General features: G+C 67.9%; 2 protein-coding genes across 3 annotated transcripts; one reads left to right on the top strand and one right to left on the bottom strand.

Annotated features, from left to right (window-relative positions):
• Positions 1–549: 549 nt before the first annotated feature.
• Positions 550–5,161, bottom strand: SGCA (sarcoglycan alpha). 2 transcript variants are annotated; one of them, XM_054281584.1, is made up of 9 exons: positions 5,107–5,161; positions 4,289–4,438; positions 4,070–4,209; positions 3,689–3,761; positions 3,381–3,579; positions 2,714–2,876; positions 1,804–2,009; positions 1,643–1,669; positions 550–769 (listed from the first exon to the last, which is right to left on the bottom strand). In XM_054281584.1, exons 1-9 carry the CDS (start codon positions 5,144–5,146, stop codon positions 586–588), a joined length of 1,182 nt encoding a protein of 393 aa, XP_054137559.1. In that variant the 5' UTR covers positions 5,147–5,161; the 3' UTR covers positions 550–585. The 2 variants fall into 2 exon arrangements, with proteins under 2 accessions (XP_054137559.1, XP_054137560.1); XM_054281585.1 differs by having other exon boundaries at positions 1,804–2,003.
• Positions 5,162–6,677: 1,516 nt separating this feature from the next.
• PPP1R9B (protein phosphatase 1 regulatory subunit 9B) lies at positions 6,678–15,247 on the top strand. The gene is made up of 9 exons (XM_054281569.1): positions 6,678–7,952; positions 10,346–10,478; positions 10,558–10,678; positions 10,760–10,864; positions 11,521–11,899; positions 11,980–12,033; positions 12,518–12,747; positions 13,452–13,548; positions 15,129–15,247. Exons 1-9 carry the CDS (start codon positions 6,678–6,680, stop codon positions 15,180–15,182), a joined length of 2,448 nt encoding a protein of 815 aa, XP_054137544.1. The 3' UTR covers positions 15,183–15,247.
• Positions 15,248–15,939: the final 692 nt, after the last annotated feature.

Genomic DNA, 15,939 nt, shown 5'->3' with positions numbered 1-15,939 from the left:
AGCTGGGGAGGGTTTGGGGGGCCATGGCGGGGCTCTGGGAGGGTGTCCCCGCTTTATCCCAATCCCCAGCCCCATCCCTGTCCCCCATTTATCCCAATCCCTGGCCCTATCTCTCTTCCCTGTCACCCCCTTTTCCCAGTCCCCAGCCCCATGCCTGTCCCCCCATTTATCCCAATCCCCGACCCCTCCCCTGTTCCCCCCTTTATCCCAATCCCCATCCCGCTCCCCTGTCCCCCCCTTTATCCCAATCCCCTTTTCCCCACCCCGCTCCCCTGTGTCCCTATGGGGCCTGGGGTGTCACTCAGAGCCACCCCAGCCCTTTTAGGGGGTTGCCAGTTTTGGCGGCTGAGCACCCCCAAACCTACCCCATAAATAAAGCAAAACAGCCTCATTTCATCACTGAAACTCAATTTATGCACCAAAATTCACCCCCAAAAAAGCGGGGACACCCCAAACCCACAACTCCTCTTCCTCCTTACCGGGGTTTTACCCCCATAAACCCCCCTGGACGCGCTGTCCCCAGCCCTGTCGCTGTCCCCAGCCCTGTCGGTGTCCCCGGCTCGGTGTCCCCGGCTCGGGGTCCCCTCAGGGCGGCAGCAGCGGGGCTCGGGCGCTGCCCATGGGGTCGGTGCGCTGCCCGGTGCGGATGTTGAACATGGGCAGCGTGGAGAGCGGCCGGGCCACGTCCCGGGGCACGTCCCGCCTGCCGGCCATGAGCCGCAGCTCCCGCGTGTCCCCCGCGATGGAGCTGTGGTGGAGCAGCTGGAGGCTGCGGGGACAGCGCGGCATGGAGCTGGGGCTGCCAGCAAACCCCCCTTGGGAGCCCATTTTTGGGGCGTCTGTCCCGTCATGGGGTGAGGGTGGCGGGTGTTTGGGTGTGCGCCCCAAAATTGGGGTCTTCACCGCCAAATGAGGGTGTGCACCCCATCAGTGGGGGCTGCTCCTCGTCACTGGGGGCTGCTCACCCTTCAGTGGGTCTGAATGCCGTTATTAGGGTGTGCCCCCCAAAAATGAGGGTGTGCTCCCCATCACTGGGGTCTGCTTACCCTTCAGTGGGGTCTGAATGACTTTATTGGGATCTTCACCCCAAAATGAGGGTGTGCACCCCGTCACGGGGGTCTGCTCCCCATCACGGGGGTCTGCTCACCCTTCACTGGGGTCTGAATGCATTTATTGGGGTCTGCCCCCCAAAAGTGAGGGTTGAACCCCGTCATTGGAGTTTGGGTGTCGTTTCTGGGGTCTGCCCCTCATCTCTGGGGTCTGTGTGTCCTTTCTGGGGTCTGCCCCTCATCTTTGGGGTCTCCTCCCTGCCTGGGGTCCCTCGGAGGCTGTCACAGAAGTGAAGCAGCTCCTTGTGCCCCACCCCGTGTCTCAGAGGGGTTTTGGGGGGCCCCGAGGGGTGGGGAGGGCAAGAGGGGGCAGTAGGGGGGGTGGCGGGACCTTTAGGCTCCATGGCACCCCCAAAAGAGTTGATTGTCCCCCCTTTTCCTCCCCAGCTCTGTCCCCACACTCGGCCATAAGAAACCTCCCAAAACAGGTCCCAAAAGCAGCCCCCCCAAAAAACAGCCCCCCAAACAGCCCCCCAAAAAGCAGCCCCCCAAAGCACCCCCCAAAGCACCCCCACAGCTCAACCAGCACTCACTCAGACGTCTGCAAGTCCCGTTTTTCCCTGCAAAACACAAGAAAAAGGGGAAAACCCCAATAATTATGGCGAGAAGGGCTCTCCCCACCCCCGGCTCGTCCCGGGGGTCTCAAGGGCTGGGGAGGGGACACCCGGGGGGGTTGGGGGGACCCCCGACTCACACTCCCTCCCGGCGGCAGCACATGAGGTGGCCCAGGAGCAGCGACAGCAGCGCGGCCACGGCCAGCGGCACCAGCATTGTCACCAGGAACGGGGACAGCAGCGCCCGGGGGGGGGCATCGCTGGGGGGCTCAAAGCCGCCCCCCCCCTCCAGCACCCCCGGCCCCCAGAGCGGCCCCGGAGGGGTGGGGGTGGGAGACACCTGCAGCTGGGGGAGAATGGGGGGTTAGGGGGGGCTGGGGACACGGGGGGACATGGGGGGACACGGGGGGACACGGGGGGACACAGGGACACCAGGGGACATGGGGGACGTGGGGAGGGAACGGGGGGACACAGGGGACATGGGGGGACGTGGGGAGCAAGGGGGGACATGGAGGGACACATGGGGACACGGGGGACACCAGGGGACACAGGGGGACATGGAGGGACACCAGGGGACACAGGGGGACATGGAGGAATATGAGGGGACATGGGGGGACATGGGGAAACAAGGGGGAACATGAAGGGACACAGGGGACACAGGGGGACGGGGGGGGACACGGGGGACACAGGGGACATGGAGGAACACAGGGAAACAAGGGGGAACATGGGGGGACACAGGGACACCAGGGGATGCAGGGGACACAGGGGGATGTGGGGGGACATGGGGAACACAGGAGGATATGGGGGGAACACAGGGGGATGTGGGGGGATATAAGGGAACGTGGGGGACACGGGGGAACACAGGGGGACAGGGGGGACACCAGGGGACACAGGGGGACACCAGGGGACATGGGGGACACGGGGGGGATTTGGGGGGATATGGGGGACACGGGGGACAGAGGGGGACACAAAGGGACTTGGGGGAACACGGGTGACACCGGGGGACACAGGGGACACAGGGGGACATTGGGGGACACAGGGGGGTCTCACCAGGGTGAGGTTGCACCAGCGGATGGAGAAGTGGGGGGCGAAGGTGTCGTAGCAGGAGGCCAGGGGACGCTGGCCGCGGTGACAGCGGGCACGGCTCTGCGGGGACACGGCCGAGGCCAGGCACGGCGAGAAGGGGCTGTGGGAGCCCACCTGGACGTACACCCTGTGGGACAGGGCACCCCAAAACCCACCATGGTCAGGAGGGGCTGTGGGAACCCACCTGGACGTACACCCTGCACAAGAGGGCACCCCAAAACTCACCATGGTGAGCAGGGGCTGTGGGAGCCCACCTGGACATACACCCTGCATGGCAGATGACCCCAAACCCAGCCACAGTGAGAAGAACCCACCCCACAGGTGGGAGATGACCCCAAAACCCCTCATGGGCCCTGAGGACATCCCCATGACCCCCATCCCAGCCCGTACCCCTCCCTGCGGCCCAAAGCTGACCCCAAAACCCCTCATGGGCACCGAGTCCATCCCCATGACCCCCGGCCCAGCCCGTACCCCTCCTTGTGGCCCAGAGGTGACCCCAAACCCCTCATGGGCACCGAGTCCATCCCCATGACCCCCGGCCCAGCCCGTACCCCTCCTTGTGGCCCAGAGGTGACCCCAAACCCCTCATGGGCACCGAGTCCATCCCCATGACCCCCGGCCGTGCCCGTACCCCTCCTTGCGGCCCTCGATGGGCAGCGGGACGCGGCCGCCGCGGTCCAGGGCGGAGGTGACGTTGACCACGTGCAGGTCCCCGCGCTCCCAGAGCCCGGCCGAGGCCTGCAGGAACAGCTCCCGCGCCGCCTCGGGCAGCAGCTCCTCCACGTCCCTGTTCCCCACCAGGAACTCGGCCTGGAACGGCGCCTCCCCGCCTGCGGGGATGGTGACACACGTGGGGACAGCCCGTGGGGTGACACCCGTGGGGACACCCTGTGGTCACCACAGAGCCATCCCAGGGGGTTTGGGGCGCTCAGGCCGTACCTGGAGCAGGGGTGACAACGATGACGAGGCGCTGGGAGGCGGTGGCGAAGGTGTGGCGGTTGTAGGCCAGCACCTGAGGGGACACAGGGGACACCTGGGGTGGGCCAGCTGCGGTCCTGGCTCAGCCCAGGACCCACGGGGCCATACCTGGACACTGTGGGGCCGTACCTGGATGTTGTGGGGCCATACCTGGACACTGTGGGGCTGTACCTGGACACTGTGTGTGCCCATACCTGGATGTTCTGTGTGCCCGTATCTGGATGCTGTGTGTGCCCAGCCCATACCTGGCTGCTCTGTGTGCCCATACCTGGATGCTGTGTGTGCCCAGCCCGTATCTGGACGCTGTGTGTGCCCATACCTGGCTGCTCTGTGTGCCCATACCTGGACGCTGTGAGTGCCCAGCTCCGGTGCCCCCGGGCAGCCGTACAGGAAGCCGGGCTGCCCGGGGCCCCGCTGGGCCAGGCGCAGCCACCGCGGCAGGTCCGGGTGTCCCCACAGGTGGGCACGGAACGTCACCGGGGCTGTGGGGACACGGGGATGGGTATGGGCACTGCCAGTGGCCCCCCTTTACCATGCCCAGCCCCCTGGCCCGGCCCTCACCATCGTCATCCTCGCTGCCACTGAAGGCCTCCAGGAAGGGCTCCCGCTCCAGCTCGTGCACGAAGATGGCTCCGGTCTCGGCGGGGACGCGGAGCTCGGGGAGGACGTGGTGGTCGGGGACAGTGGCCAGGGACACCCCCAGGGCCAGGGCTGTGGCCACACATGGGGCTGGAGCCAGGGCTGGGAGCGTGGCCCCTCCCTGCCTCAGTTTCCCCAGTGCCCACAGACCCCCGGTGCTCTCAGAGGGGCAGGAATGTGTCCCCACAATGTCTGGTGTCCCCTCAGTGCCAGGTGTCCCCTCAGTGTCAGGTGTCCCCTCAGTGCCAGGTGTCCCCACAGAGCCCGGCGTCCCCAGGGCAGAGCAGGAGGATGTTTGGGGGCGATGGGGACAAGGATAGAATGAGGTCAGGGCTGGGACAGAGCAGGGGACAAGGACAAGATGGTGACAAGGATGGGATGGGGACAAGGGCGAGATGGTGACAAGGATGGGATGGGGACAAGGACAGGATGGTGACAAGGACGGGATGGGAACAAGGATGGGATGGGGACAAGGACAGGATGGTGACAAGGACGGGATGGGCCCAGCACTTTCCCCAGCCCTGGCTGTCACACCGAGGTCCCACTCATTGTCCCCTGCCCTGTCCCCTGCTGGCACCAGGACATGGTGGCTTTTTTTAGCTCTGGCACGTCCCAGCCCCGTCCCCCCCTGTCCTCCCCCCTGCACCCCCCGTGTCCCCCCCCAGTTTGGGGTCCCCCCATCCCCTCGGCCCCCCCAGGCCCTGCCGTGTCCCCCGGGGGGTGACAGGGCTGTCACTCGCCTGCCAGCGCCCAGAGCCGGAGCAGCTCGGGGCCCTCCATGTTCCGGCACCGGGAGCGGGGCCAGCGCTGATTGACGGAGCCAGCGGGGCCGGGGGGGCCCTCGGGGGGGTCCCACAGGGGACACCCCTCCGGTGCCACCTCTGTCACCGAGGCACGGCGCTCCGGGGCTGTCCCGTGTCCCCCCGAGGTGTCCCCAGGGCGGGCTGGTCCCGCTGCCACCGCTCGGGGGTGGCGATTTGGGGACACCTGGGGACAGCTGAGACCCCCCCGGCATGGCCACCAGCGGGACGGGAGCACGGGTGTGCGCTGCGTGGGGACGGTGACACTAGAGTTGCGACAGGGGGGGTGACAGTGACAGGGACCTGGGGGGCGGGTCTGCCCCCTCGCCCTCAGGAACGCAGTGGGAAGACAAAAAATGCAAATAATCCCCCCAAAATATTCCCTGGTTGTGCGGAAACGGGGGGCAGCGCTGTCCTCACCGGTCAGGGCCCTTGTCACAGTGTCCCCTCCTGCCACCACTGCCAGGGGATGCGCTGCACCCCCGGAGGGGTTCGGGGGGACATCGGGGTCCTGTGGGGACACTGGGGGGGCTTTGGCGTGGGGGGACCCCGGGGAGGGGGAGCAGGGGACAAGTGGGGGTGACAGGGGACATAGGGACGGGAGTGGGGACACGAGGACAGAGCCGGAAGGGACACAGGGACAGGATGGGAGACGGAGGTACAAACCTGGGGGGGACACGGGGATAAAGGGGGGGGTGTGGGTACAAATTTGAGGGGGTATGGGGACAGGATGGGGACAAACCTGGGGGGACAGTCTGGGGGGACACACGGGGACAGATCCGGGGGGTGGCTACAAATCTGGGGGGTGCAGGGACGAGACTGAGGGGACACGGGGACAGAGCTGCGGGAGAGATGGGGACAGAACTGAGGAGGGAGGGGGGACACACAAGGGGACAGAGCTGGGGAGGGGGACACGGGGACAGAACCGGAGTGGGACACGCGGGGACGGAACCCGAGAGGGACACGCGGGGACAGACGCGGGTGGGGACACGCGGGGACAGAGCCGGGGGGTGGCAGCACGGCAGATGCGGCGGGGGGGCCCCAGGCTGCACAGCGCGGTGCCGGGGGGGCCCCGCCGCAGGGAGGGGACCCCGGGGCGGGCGCGGGGAGCGCAGCGCAGCGTCCCCATGGCCGGGCTGCGGCGGCGGCGGCGGCGCTGAGGCCGAAGCGCGGCTGAGGAAGAGGAAGAGCGAGCGCTGCTCAGACCCAGAGGGCTCTGCGGGCAGCGGGGCGGGCAGAGCGCGGCGGCGGCGGCGGCGGCGGCGGCGGCTCCATCACCGGCGCGCAGAAAGGGGAAGAGGAGGAGGAGGAGGAGCGGCGAGGAAGGAAGGCAGGCAGGCAGGCAGGAAGGAGCGGAGGGGCCCGCGGGATGGCCATGGCCTGACCGGGCCGGGGCAGCGCTGCCCCCCGGCACAGCCCCCCGGCACAGCCCCCCGCCCATGGCGCGGTAGCGGGCGCGGGGCCCGGGGGCAGCGGCGGCGGTGGCGGCGAGCGATGCGGGCGCCGGGACCATGCTGAGGACCGAGGCCGGCGGGGCCGGGGGGGCCCCCTCGGCCGGGGGCGCGGCGGGGGCCGGGGGGCTGCGCAGCGCGTCCCCGCACCGGAACGCCTACGAGGCCAGCATCCAGGCCCTGGCGCCCACAAAGGAGGCCGACGGCGAGGACGGCAAGAAGAGCCGCGGGAAGAAGTATGGCTCCAACGTGCATCGGATCAAGAACATGTTCCTGCAGATGGGGACGGCGCCCGGCCCCGAGGGCGCCTGCGACCTGGCCAAGGCCAAGGAGAAGCCGGTGCGGCTCTCCCTGCCCCGAGCCGGCAGCCTGGGCGATGGCGTGGACCAGGGCAGCCTCCTCAAGCTGGGCACCAGCGTCTCGGAGCGCGTCAGCCGCTTCGACTCCAAGCCCGACAAACCCTTCTCGAAGCTGCAGGAGACCCGCAAGATCTTCGAGAGGAGCCCGCAGGAGAAGGCCACCAGCACCAAGCTGCTGCTGCGCAAGGAGCGCGCCGGCTTCCAGGACCGCAAGCTGGACGTGGTGGTGAGGTTCAACGGCAGCACCGAGTCCCTGGACAAGCTGGACGCCGACGCCGTGTCGCCCACCGTGAGCCAGCTCAGCGCCGTCTTCGAGAAGGCCGACCTGAGGAACAACCTGCACAAGGCGCAGGGCCGGGCGGCCGCGCCGCTGGGCGCCAAGGCGGTGGCCAAGCGGCCCAGGGTGTTCGCGCCCGGCACGCGGGGCGATGGCACCGGCGATGGCAGTGCCACCCCAGCCCGCGCCCGGCCGCCCGAGGAGGAGAAGGCAGCGGCCAAGAGCGGGCGGCCGGCGGAGAAGGAGGCGACCACCGCGCCGAGGGTGCAGGAGGTGTGCAAGATCAAGCCCGTGGAGGTGGAGGAGAGCGGAGAGGGCGAGGAGGAGGAGGAGGAGGCAGCGGCGGGTGAAGCGGTGCCCGCGGCCCAGCCGGCCAAAGGGGATGAAGGCCCCGCAGCCCCTCGGCCGGACGGGGGCTCGGGGGTGGCTGCGGGCGAGGAGGGCGTCAAGGGCGAGCGGGCGGAGGAGGGCGATGGCTCCGAGGAGGCCAAGAAGGAGGACTTCTCCGAGGCCGACCTGGTGGACATAAGTGCCTACAGCGGGCTCGGGGAGGACTCGGGGGGCAGCGGGCTGGAGGAGGAGGACGAGGCCGAAGGGCTGTACGAGCCCGAGTCGGGCTGCGTGGAGATCCCGGGGCTGTCCGAGGAAGAGGAGCCCGTGCCCAACCGCAAGATCCAGTTCAGCACGGCCCCCATCCAGGTGAGGCTGGCTGGGCATTGGGGTGGCTGAGCAGGGAGGGCAGCCAGGGTGAGGGGTGCCAGGGTGAGGGGTACCTCAGGGTGATGGGCAGGCCAGGATGAGGGGTACCCCAGGATTGAGGGGTACTGCAGGGTGAGGGGTATCCCAGGATGAGGAGTGCCAGGGTGAGGGGTACCAGGGTAATGGGTACCCCAGGATGAGGGGTACCTCAGGGTGATGGGTACCTCAGGATGATGGATACCCCAGGGTGAGGGGTATCAGGGTGATGGGTAGCAAGGTGAGGGGTACCCCAGGGTGATGGGTACCCCAGGATGAGGGGTACACCAGGGTGATGGGCAGCCCAGACTGGGCTGTGTGACCCCCACACAATCACCCCTTTAGCAGGGACAGAAAAAGGGGCTGGGGGTCTGTGTCTCCATGCCCTGTGCCCCCCATGGGACAGGGCTTCCTGTCCCTGTCCCTGTCCCTGCACTGGGGGAAGCAGCGCCTGGGCCTGGTTAATTAGCTGATTAATGAAGGGCTGTGCTTGAACCCCCCAGGCCCCGTGTGACAGTGACAGGTGGCACTGGGACCCAGCACAGCACCCAGTGCCACCGCCGTGTCGTGCCCAGGCCGGGCCCAAACCTCTCCGTATTTTGGGTGGGGATGCCCAAAATGCCCCGGAATGGGGCTGGGGAATCCCTGGGGGCTCCTCCCTGCCCGGGGGTCCCTGGGGACACGGTGACAATGGCGGGGGGGGGGATGTGCTCGGTGCCCAGGACGGTTTGGGGAAGTGGAGGCAGAGGAGGAAGGGGAGGAAGGCAGGAAGAGAGGCAGAGGAGGAAGGGGAGGAAGGGAGGAAGGGGAAGTGCTCGGCAGCGTGGCCGGGTGGGCGGCATCACCCCCTCTCCCTTGCGGGGATCCTGCGGGGTCGGGGGTCCCCAGCCGGGATAGAGGGGGGGATAACGGGGCCGTGCAGCTCTTTGGGGGTGTCGGGTCCCCCCGGCCGCAGCAGCAGCAGCAGCAGAGGGTGCTTTGTGCCCGAGCCGGGTTATTTTTAGAGGCCGGCCTATATTCTGGCTCTGAGTCAGAGCGGGTGGGTGGCCCCACCTGGGACGGGGACAGGGGACAGACACCGCCATGGCCCGGCTGGGGACACGGGGGCCTGCAGCAGGAGGGTGGCCCTGGTCCCGTGGGATGTGCCAGCCCAGCCCTGGGAAGGCGCCCTGGCTGGGGATGGGGATTTTGGGGTGCTCTGCTCACCCCGTAAATGGGGATTTTGGGATGCTCTGCTCACCCCATGGATGGGGATTTTGGGGTGCTCTGCTCATCCCATAAATGGGGTTTTTGGGGTGCTCTACTCACCCCATGGTTGGGGGTTTTTGGGGTGCTCAGCTTACCCCATGGATGGGGTTTTTGGGGTGCTCTGCTCACCCCACAGATAGGGGTTTTTGGGGTGCTCTGCTCACCCCACTGATGGAGATTTTGGGGTGCTTTTCTCACCCCATGGGTGGAGTTTTTGGGGTGCTCTGCTCACCCCACTGATGGGATTTTTGGGGTGCCCTGCTCACCCCAAAGCCTCTCAGCTGTGAGGGGGCACATGGGGATAGGTGGGGTGGACACCCAGGTGTTAGAGCACCCCAAGCCCCTGCCTGGGTGATGCTGAGCCCCCCAAACCCACTGTGGAGGGGAAGGTGAGTGACATTAGGGACCCCCCCCCCCAGCCCAGCACATTGCAGCCCCTTCCCCACTGCAGACCCCCCCCCAATCCCAAATCCCCCAGGACCCAGGGACAGGATGGGGGGCACAGCATGGGACCCCCCCAAGGGATTTCCTGTGACAGGGGGACATCGTTGTGACCAGGGGGACATTCTGTCCCCTACCCTGCTCCTCCCGGTCACCCCTGGGTGCCACACGGTGGCTCCTGCCCGTCCGTGGGTGTCACCAGCCTTTGTCCCCTGACACTGGGCCCTAATTCCCTTTGTGGCCAGGCTTTATCCCGTGCTGTGTGATCCCTAATCCCCTCCCTGGCGGCACCGAGGGGCTGGGGCCCCTCCGGGGACATCTGCCAGGCCTGGCCAGCCCCTCCCCACCGCCCCCAGGGAGCAGGGCATGGCTGCAGCCTGGCCACAGCAGCCTGGTGCCCATCCCAGCCCGGCCAGGGAGGCTTTGGGGTGTCCTGGCACCGTCCCCTGTCCCCAAGCCACCCTCATTCACCCCTTTGTCCTTCCCAGCCAGGGAGGCTTTGGGGTGTCCTGGCACCGTCCCCTGTCCCCAAGCCACCCTCACTCACCCCCTTTGTCCTTCCCATCTCCCCCCTGTCACCATTCGGGGTTCTCCAAGGGCTCGGTTCCATCCTGGGGGGCTCCTGTGGGCTGTTCCCCCCCTGGCTGAGCCCTCCCTGGTGCCCCCAGGTGTTCAGCACTTACTCCAACGAGGATTACGACCGCCGCAATGAGGACGTGGATCCCATGGCGGCCTCGGCCGAGTACGAGCTGGAGAAGAGGGTGGAGAGGCTCGACCTGTTCCCCGTGGAGCTGGAGAAAGGTGGGTGCCGCCCCCAGGGCCGTGCCCAGGGCGGCCCGGAGGTGCCAGCCCGGCGGGACACGGCTCTGTGTGCCCGCAGACTCGGAGGGGCTCGGCATCAGCATCATCGGGATGGGCGCGGGGGCCGACATGGGCCTGGAGAAGTTGGGGATCTTCGTCAAGACGGTGACGGAAGGAGGGGCAGCGCACCGGGACGGCAGGTACGGCTGGGGGCAGCGGGGCAGGGCTGCCAGGGCTGCCCCGGGGCTGGGCAGGGGCTGTGAGGGTGCCCTTGTCCCCAGGATCCAGGTGAACGACCTGATCGTGGAGGTGGATGGCACCAGCCTGGTGGGCGTCACGCAGAGCTTCGCTGCCTCCGTGCTCAGGAACACCAAGGGCAGGGTCAGGTATGAGCTGGGATTTGGGGGGGTGGGAGCACTGAGACCCTCCCCAGGCTGTGCTGAACCCCTGGGATCCCTGCCCCACAGCCTGGCCCCACAGCCTGGCCCCAACTCATCCTCACCCCCTGAACCTGCCACTCCTGGGACAGCTGCAGGGCTGTCCCCTGGCTGTGCCACCCCTGGAATCCTGGGGATCCCTGCCCCACAGCCTGTCCCCATCTCCCCGCAAAGTGCCACCCTGGTGACCCCAAAGTGCTCCCAACTCATCCTCGCTCCCTGAACTCGCTGCTCCTGGGAGAGCTGTAGGGGTGTCCCCTGCAAAGGGCATCAGAGGTGTCCCCTGGGTGTCCCCCCCCGGGTGTCCCCTGGCTGTGCCCCCTGAGTGTCCCCCCACTGGGTGTCCCCTGGCTGTCCCCTGGGTGTCCTCCCTGACCCGCGGTGCCTCCTGGGTGTCCCCTGGCTGTGCCTCTCCCCCTGGGTGTCCCCTGGCTGTGCCCCCTGGGTGTCCCCCCTGACCCGCGGTGCCCCTGGGTGTCCCCTGGCTGTGCCCCCTGAGTGTCCCCCCACTGGGTGTCCCCTGGGTGTCCCCTGGGTGTCCCCCCTGACCCACGGTGCCCCTGGGTGTCCCCTGGGTGTCCCCCCTGACCCGCGGTGCCCCCCAGGTTCCTGATCGGGCGGGAGAAGCCGGGCGAGCAGAGCGAGGTGGCGCAGCTGATCCAGCAGACACTGGAGCAGGAGCGGTGGCAGCGCGAGATGATGGAGCAGCGCTACACGCAGTACACCGAGGATGACGAGGAGGCGAGTGAGGGCACGGCGCCGCCCTGCAGGGCTGGGGGTGGCACGGTGGGCACCCAGAGGTGCCAACCCCGCCCCTGTGCCCCCCCACAGACCGGGGAGTACGCCACGGACGAGGAGGAGGAGATGAGCCCCATGTTCCCCAGCGGGGAGATGGCCATCGAGGTGTTCGAGCTGGCCGAGAACGAGGACGCGCTGTCCCCCGTGGAGATGGACCCCGAGAAGCTGGTGCACAAGTTCAAGGAGGTGAGGAGGGGCTGGAGAGGGCAGGGGGTGCCCGCCCGGGGGGCTGTGCCCACCCCGTGCCCACCCTGGCTCTCCCACAGCTCCAGATCAAACACGCCGTGACCGAGGCTGAGATCCAGCAGCTCAAGAGGAAGGTGAGGAGGGGTCCTGGATGCCCAAGGCTGAGGGGCACCCTGACAGCTGCCCTGGCACCCTGGATGTCCTTCTGCACCTGCCCTGCATGGGCCATGCCATGTCCTGTCACCTGGCTGTGCCATGTCCTACCATGCTGTGCCATGTCCCATCCCCTGGCTGTGCCATCTCCTGCCTGTCATCTGGCTGTGCATTGTCCTGCCTGTCACCTGGCTGTGCCATGTCATGCCACACTGCACCACGTCCCATCCCTTGGCTGTGCCACGTCCCATCCCTTGGCTGTGCCATGTCCCATCCCTGACTTTGCCACGTCCCACCCCTGGCTATGCCATGTCCCACCCTGTCCCCTGGCTGTCCCATGTCCCATCCCTGGCTGTGCCATGTCCTGCCTGTCCCCTGGCTGTGCCACGTCCCATCTCTGACTGTGCCATGTCCCACCCCGCTCCCTGGCTGTGCCACACGCCGTGGTGACCCCGCTGTCCCCAGCTGCAGTGCCTGGAGCAGGAGAAGGCGCGCTGGAGGGCCGAGAAGGCCCAGCTGGAGCAGAGCGTGGAGGAGAACAAGGAGCGCATGGAGAAGCTGGAGGGTTACTGGATGGAGGCCCAGAACCTGTGCCAGGCCGTGGACGAGCACCTCAAGGAGACCCAGGCCCAGTACCAGACCCTGGAGCGCAAGTACAGCAAGGCCAAGCGGCTCATCAAGGAGTACCAGCAGAAGTGAGGGCAGCTCCCGGTGTCCCCTCGGGAAGGGACCTGTCCCCAGGGTGTCCCACACTGCCCCGGGCACCCCTGTCCCTGGGCACAGACTGGGACACTGGGCTGAGCCATCCCCTGGGCTGTGGATCCATCCCTGACCATGGATCCATCCCTGGCTGTGCATCCATCCCTGGCTATGAGTCCATCCCTGGCCATGGGTCTATCCCCAGGCAGCCCCTGTCCCTGTGCCCTTGGTGTGGAGTCCTCGAGGGGCTCTGACCCCTCTGTGGCACCCTCTGTCCCTGGGCACAGACCGTCCTTTGGGCAGGGACACCTCCCTGAGGTGCCAAACCCTCCCTGGCACCCTGTGTCCTTCCTTCTGAACCTTCCCTGGGCATGGGCTCACCCTGGGGAACCAACTCCTTCCCCTTGACTCAGACCCATCCCTGAGGTCCCAAATCCTTCTGGGCACCCTTTGTCCACTGGCAGGGACCTTCCCCTTGGCACGGATCCATCTTAGGAGCACCCTGGGACAGAGGACGAGCTTTGAGCCCAGCCCTTCCAGGATCCCATGATCCATGGCGCACCAGCTCCTTCCTGAGCATGGCCCATCCTCTGGGGGATCCCCGGGCACCCCAACCCGCCCAGCAGGGTCCTGCCCTGCCACCCAAACCCTGGGATGTGCCCTGGCTGGGGACGGGCACCCACGGCGCCAATCCCCGCAGGGAGATCGAGTTCCTGAAGAAGGAGACGGCGCAGCGGCGGGTGCTGGAGGAGTCGGAGCTGGCGCACAAGGAGGAGATGGAGAAGCTGCAGGAGAAGGTGGGCACGGGGCGCCGGGACGCGGGATGTCCCTGACCCCCTGCCCGGCCCCGCCGTGCCAGTGATGGATCCCGGGATCCGCTCGGGATCGGCCGCCAGACCCCAACGGGCGGCCCCGGAGCTCCGGACTGAGCCACGGATCCCACACCGGACCGTGGGGGATCTGCTCCCACCGGACCCTGCTGCTCCTGCCGCTGGATTGCCCTGGATCTGCTGGGGATCTGCTGGGGATCTGCTGGGGATCTGCTCGGGATCTTCTTGGGTGTCCTGAGCCTCCTCCCGGGCCTGGATCCCGCTCTGGATCGCAGCGGATCTGCCCGGGCTCCAGCTCTGGGGCCTGACGTGCCCTGAGGGGCGAGAGGGATCTCCCCAGCAGTGGATCCCGGCTCTGCAGGGTCCTGGTGACCAGAACCGAGCCTGGAGGATCCACAGGGTGCCGGTGATGGGCACCGAGCGCGGGAGATCCCGGGGACCGGCGCTGAGCACGGGGGATCCCAAAGGATCCCGGTGACCAGAACCGAGCGTGGGGGATCCCAAAGGATCCTGGTGACCGGAACCGAGCGTGGGGGATCCCAAAGGATCCTGGTGACCGGAACCAAGCACAGGGGATCCCAAGGGATCTCGGTGACCAGAACCAAGTGTGGAGGATCCAGGGAATCCCAGTGACTGGCACCGAGTGTGGGGGTCCCAGTGACCGGCACTGAGCCCAGGGGATCCCAAAAGATCCCAATGGCCGGTGCTGAGCACGGGGCCCGGCGCTCCCGTTGGGATCCCATGCTGGTCATGCTGGATCCCCCACGGGTCCTGCGGGGCAGAGCGGATCCCAAAGGATCCCAAAGGATCCCGCCGGGGGGGTCACCGGGGAGGGGCCAGCCCTGCCCGGCCGGGGGGCACCAGGGCACAGCGGGGAGGTCCCCAAGCAGAGCCCCCCCCTCCCACTCAGCCACCTCCATCACCCCCCAAAATGTCCCCTGGCATCCCACAGAGACTCACCCAGCACCTGCCTGCAGCCCCCTGCCCATCCCAGCCCATCCCTGTGCCCCCCGTGTGTCCCTCAGTCACCCCCATGTGTCCCACAGTCACCTCTGTGTGTCGCCAATCACCCCAGTGTGTCCCCAAGTCACCCCTGTGTGTCTCTAGTGTGTCCCCCAGTCACCTCAGTGTGTCCCTCAGTCACCTCTGTGTGTCCCCCAGTCACCTCTGTGTGTCCCTCAGTCACCTCAGTGTGTCCCTCAGTCACCTCTGTGTGTCCCCCAGTCACCCCCATGTGCCCCCCAGTCACTTCCGTGTGTCCCCGGTGTGTCCCCCAGTCACCCCCATGTGTCCCCCAGCCCCAGTGTCCCCAGTCTGCCCCCCACGTGTCCCTCTTTCCCCCCTGTCCCCCGCCTGCCATCTCTGTGCCCCATCCCTGTCCCCCCGGTGCCACCCCCCCATGTCCTGCCCCCCTTGTCCCCATGGCTGTGCCCCCCCCCCCCCACCGTGTCCCCTGTCCCCATGCGTGTCCCCGTGTCCCCCCCAGCCCGGTGTGTGTCCCCCCCCGGCCCCCCCCGCTGAGACCTGTCCCCTTTGCTGTTTTTCAGATCTCCGAACTGGAGGCCAAGCTGCAGACTTTGAAAAATTCCAACCCGACCTAAACCACCCTCAAAAACCGCAGCGATCCTGGGGGGGCCCCCTTCACATCCCCCCCCCCACCCCCGGCCCTGCCCCCCCGCCCCATCCCAGCCCTTCCCCGGGGGGAGGGGGGGGGTGAGACCCCGCCAAGGCCTCCTGGTGCCCCCCACCCCCCTCGGGGGCACGGACGGGGGGGTCCGGGGGGGGGGGACACCCCGCGTTCGTGTCTGTGTCCAGTGTGAGTCTCGTGGTGACGTGATGGACCCGCGGGGGGGGCGCGGCCCCCCCCAGGCCTCCCCCTCCCCTCGACGTGACCCCCCCGCCCCCGGACACAGCTGGCACATCTGGGGGGGGCGCACAGGACGATGCCCCCCCCTCAAATCCCCAAATAATGTGAGCCATGCTGGGGGGGACGCTGGGAGCCCCCCCAGACCCAGCTCCTCCTCTCGGGACTCACCGGAGCACGGCCGGGGGGGTCTTTGCTCCGCACCCCCCCCCACCACGGACTCACCCCCAGCCCCACATCGAGGTGACCCCGGGACCATCGCCATGGGGGGGGGACCCCGAGTGTCCCCCCCCCGACCCCTCAGTGCCACCATCGCCGGGCAGGGGGCACCCCCGAGCCTTTGCCAAGCCCGCAGGGGATGGGGGGCACCAGCCCCGCTGCCCCCCCCGGGAATGGGGGGCTGCCTGGCGCCCCTCTATGGGGAGACCCCCAGCCCCACCAACGCCCCCCCCCCAGCCTGGGGCTTTCGCCTTCCCCGGGCGGGGGGGACACAC

Source organism: Melozone crissalis, unplaced genomic scaffold (assembly GCF_028551555.1).
Source record: "Melozone crissalis strain CALT ecotype California unplaced genomic scaffold, PUWL_Pcris_2 ptg000032l_1, whole genome shotgun sequence".
In the NCBI taxonomy this organism is placed as follows: Eukaryota; Metazoa; Chordata; class Aves; order Passeriformes; family Passerellidae; genus Melozone; species Melozone crissalis.
The sequence above is the reverse complement of the archived record's forward strand: the minus strand, read 5'-3'. Positions and strand labels throughout refer to the sequence as shown.

Bases quoted from the DNA above. Each gene is read 5' to 3' on its own strand.
- PPP1R9B (XM_054281569.1), top strand. From the start codon at position 6,678: ATGCTGAGGACCGAGGCCGGCGGGGCCGGGGGGGCCCCCTCGGCCGGG. The intron at 10,479-10,557 runs GTGGGTGCCGCC...GTGTGCCCGCAG, and splicing joins CCCCGTGGAGCTGGAGAAAG to ACTCGGAGGGGCTCGGCATC. The intron at 10,679-10,759 runs GTACGGCTGGGG...CCTTGTCCCCAG, and splicing joins GCAGCGCACCGGGACGGCAG to GATCCAGGTGAACGACCTGA.
- SGCA (XM_054281584.1), bottom strand. From the start codon at position 5,146: ATGGAGGGCCCCGAGCTGCTCCGGCTCTGGGCGCTGGCAG. The intron at 3,762-4,069 runs GTATGGGCACAC...GTGTCCCCTCAG, and splicing joins TGGGCACTCACAGCGTCCAG to GTGCTGGCCTACAACCGCCA. The intron at 770-1,642 runs GTGAGTGCTGGT...CTGTCCCCGCAG, and splicing joins CGGGACTTGCAGACGTCTGA to CCTCCAGCTGCTCCACCACA.